Raw genomic sequence first — 2,541 nt, forward strand, 5'->3', positions numbered from 1 at the left:
CCGGTGAGGCTGAGTCTGGGGACTCCTCTTCCTCTTTTTACATCAGAGTGAGACAGAGTGAGTCCGGGGACCCCTAGGCCCACTGGATATTAGAATAAGTGCCTTAAATTCCAAAACAGAGCAAAAGCTGTGGGATGACTTTCAGAAAATGTCTTCAGAGTTTGGATGCAGTTGAGATTGGCCCATGTTTTGTAAGAGTCGCACCTCTTACAAAACATGAGCTGTTCAGAAGGACACTCAGCAGAGTGAGCTCAGGAAGTGAGGAAGAAAAGCACCAGCCAATAGGCAGCCTCTTTGCAGGTGACCATCTTAGTGGTCTCTGCAACTAGCAGCTTAGAGTCAAAGAATTTTCTTTATGTGATTCTAGAATAAATCTTTGTGATGGGACAGACTTTAATTTGTTATGAGCAGTAGCTTAGTAGCTTTTATGACTAAAGAAATTATTTAACCTCTTTGATTTGTCAAATAAAAACAAATAGCTCTTAAAAGTCACAGAGGATACATGTAAACTGCAACTATATGTAAAGAATCTGGCCTGACTCATGAATTCAATAATAGTGATTCTTCCTGGTACTATTATAGGCTTTTAAGTAAAGATGGTGATTGTCTGCAAATACACTTTCCTTACTGCAAATGCTAACAAACATTATTATAACAAGGAGCTGTTCTATGAATGGCTGTTTTTAAATGAGGAAAGCTAACACTCAGTTAAAGCCCAAAGTAAATCCCATTGAATTCCTTTCTGTGCAGAGAAGCTATTAGGAGGGAGCAGGAGTAAAGGTTAGAGAACAAGAGCCATGTGAATGAATGTTGGTGTGGAAGTTCTGAAGTGAAACTGGCATCACAAACTGCTCTGCAGTCTTCCCCACAGCCCTCCTTGCCCACCTCCCACCAAGTGATAAAAAACATTTATACTTCTGAGGACTAGACTTACTATTTAAAACAAAGAAACATTCTCTTTTGCAAATCAAACTTTTTGCATGACTTTATTATCCTCCCCCAACTTTTATTATTGAACAATGAATACAGGTCTAACTAAATCGTAAGTATTTCTTATGTACGGCCAGTTTTGGGGGTTTTTTTGTCTCCATAATTGTGACAATAACATGCTTTGTCCAAGTAATCATTTTCAGTCAATGAAAATAAAGCTCTTTTCTTTTTATCTTACAGGCCAGTCACCTCACACATACCCAGTTCAGAGGATGCTAATATAAACCTTGCCCAGCTCTCTCAGCCCATCCTTCTTACTCAGACAGTTTCCAAGCAGCTCTCTGATGGAGACACACTCTGGAGTTTCCAGGACAAATTGTTTCACAGCCTGCTGTCCTGGCAGACGGCTCCTCAGCATCTCACTTTTGACGCTGTCTAGGATGACTCCTCTGACATCTTTAGGTTTTTCTGGCACACCAAAGATGATAAATAGGCCCAGACAATCCTCTCCTATCAAGTTACAGAATTCTTCCAGCTTATCGAATCTACTTTTCTTCCAAGAAGACTCTTCTGTCTTTGACTGTGGACTGAAGAGGTCACAAGGCTTTGGCTCCACCAGAGGAAGAGAAGTCATTTGTAGAGTCTGTACTGCAAGCTGAAGCCTTATTTGCTTATCAGTTCCCCAAAAGGTCCAAATCCAGTCTGCCCCAAACAGTAAGGTTTGGTGTTTGGTCATTTTGGTGGTAGTAAGCCACTCATCAATTCCTTTTTCTTGGCAGAAAGTGATGAAGTGGATTAAGAAGATCTCATTCAGAGTATTTGCAGTGAGGTAGAGTTTACTCAGAGGATACTCCAATCCAAGATACTCCTTCAGTTTTTGGGCTGCATGAACGATCGCTTCACTGGCCACCTCACAGACACCAAGAACCTCTTTGTTGTTCTTCAGAGCCAACTGTTGTGATGCTTTTTGCCCCATTTTTTCTGCACTCGGTCACTGCTCCCAAATGTTAAGCATGTGAACGTTGTTCAGAAGTGCTTTCCTTTCAGAGCAAACTTCTGCAATGAAGTCACATCTGTTAAAATGCTCAGTTTCCTCACCTCTACAGCTTCCCTGGGATAGCTAAGCATATAGACATACAGCTAAACAAACATTTGAGGCTTCCTGTTTGTCATTTGGGAGTGTTGTACTCACAGAGATTCCTGTTGTTTCATTAAGTTACAGACAGTAAATTCCACACAAAACAGCTCTTACTGTCTAGGCTACAATCATTCTACTTTTTATGTGGCACTGGGGATCGAATCAGCCAGGGCCTTCACACTGAACTATATCCCCAGACATTTTTCGGGTACATTTTAGATTTTGATACAGGGTCTTGCTAAGTCACTAAACTGTCAGGCTGGGCTTGACCTTGTGATCCTCCTGCCTCATCCTACTATAGGGTTGGGATTATAGGCATAGAGGCTACCACGCACAGCTTAGCCTACCTTTCATCTTTCCTCCTTCCTTTTCTTTTTACAGTACTTGGGACTGAACCAAGGGCCTCTGTACTACAAACCAGTTCCTCTTATTTTGAGACAAGGTCTCACTAAGTTCCCAACGCTAGGCTTGAA

At 41.6% G+C, this 2,541-nt stretch overlaps 1 protein-coding gene across 1 annotated transcript; it reads right to left on the reverse strand.

Moving 5' to 3' along the window:
- Positions 1–970: 970 nt before the first annotated feature.
- On the reverse strand, positions 971–2,307 carry Rep15 (RAB15 effector protein). The gene has a single exon (XM_005407162.2). It carries the CDS (start codon positions 1,904–1,906, stop codon positions 1,196–1,198), a length of 711 nt encoding a protein of 236 aa, XP_005407219.1. The 5' UTR covers positions 1,907–2,307; the 3' UTR covers positions 971–1,195.
- Between the last annotated feature and the right edge of the window lie 234 nt (positions 2,308–2,541).

Source organism: Chinchilla lanigera, unplaced genomic scaffold (assembly GCF_000276665.1).
Source record: "Chinchilla lanigera isolate Chin_1 unplaced genomic scaffold, ChiLan1.0 scaffold00104, whole genome shotgun sequence".
Classification (NCBI taxonomy): Eukaryota; Metazoa; Chordata; class Mammalia; order Rodentia; family Chinchillidae; genus Chinchilla; species Chinchilla lanigera.

Bases quoted from the DNA above. Each gene is read 5' to 3' on its own strand.
- Rep15 (XM_005407162.2), bottom strand. From the start codon at position 1,906: ATGGGGCAAAAAGCATCACAACAGTTGGCTCTGAAGAACAACAAAGAG.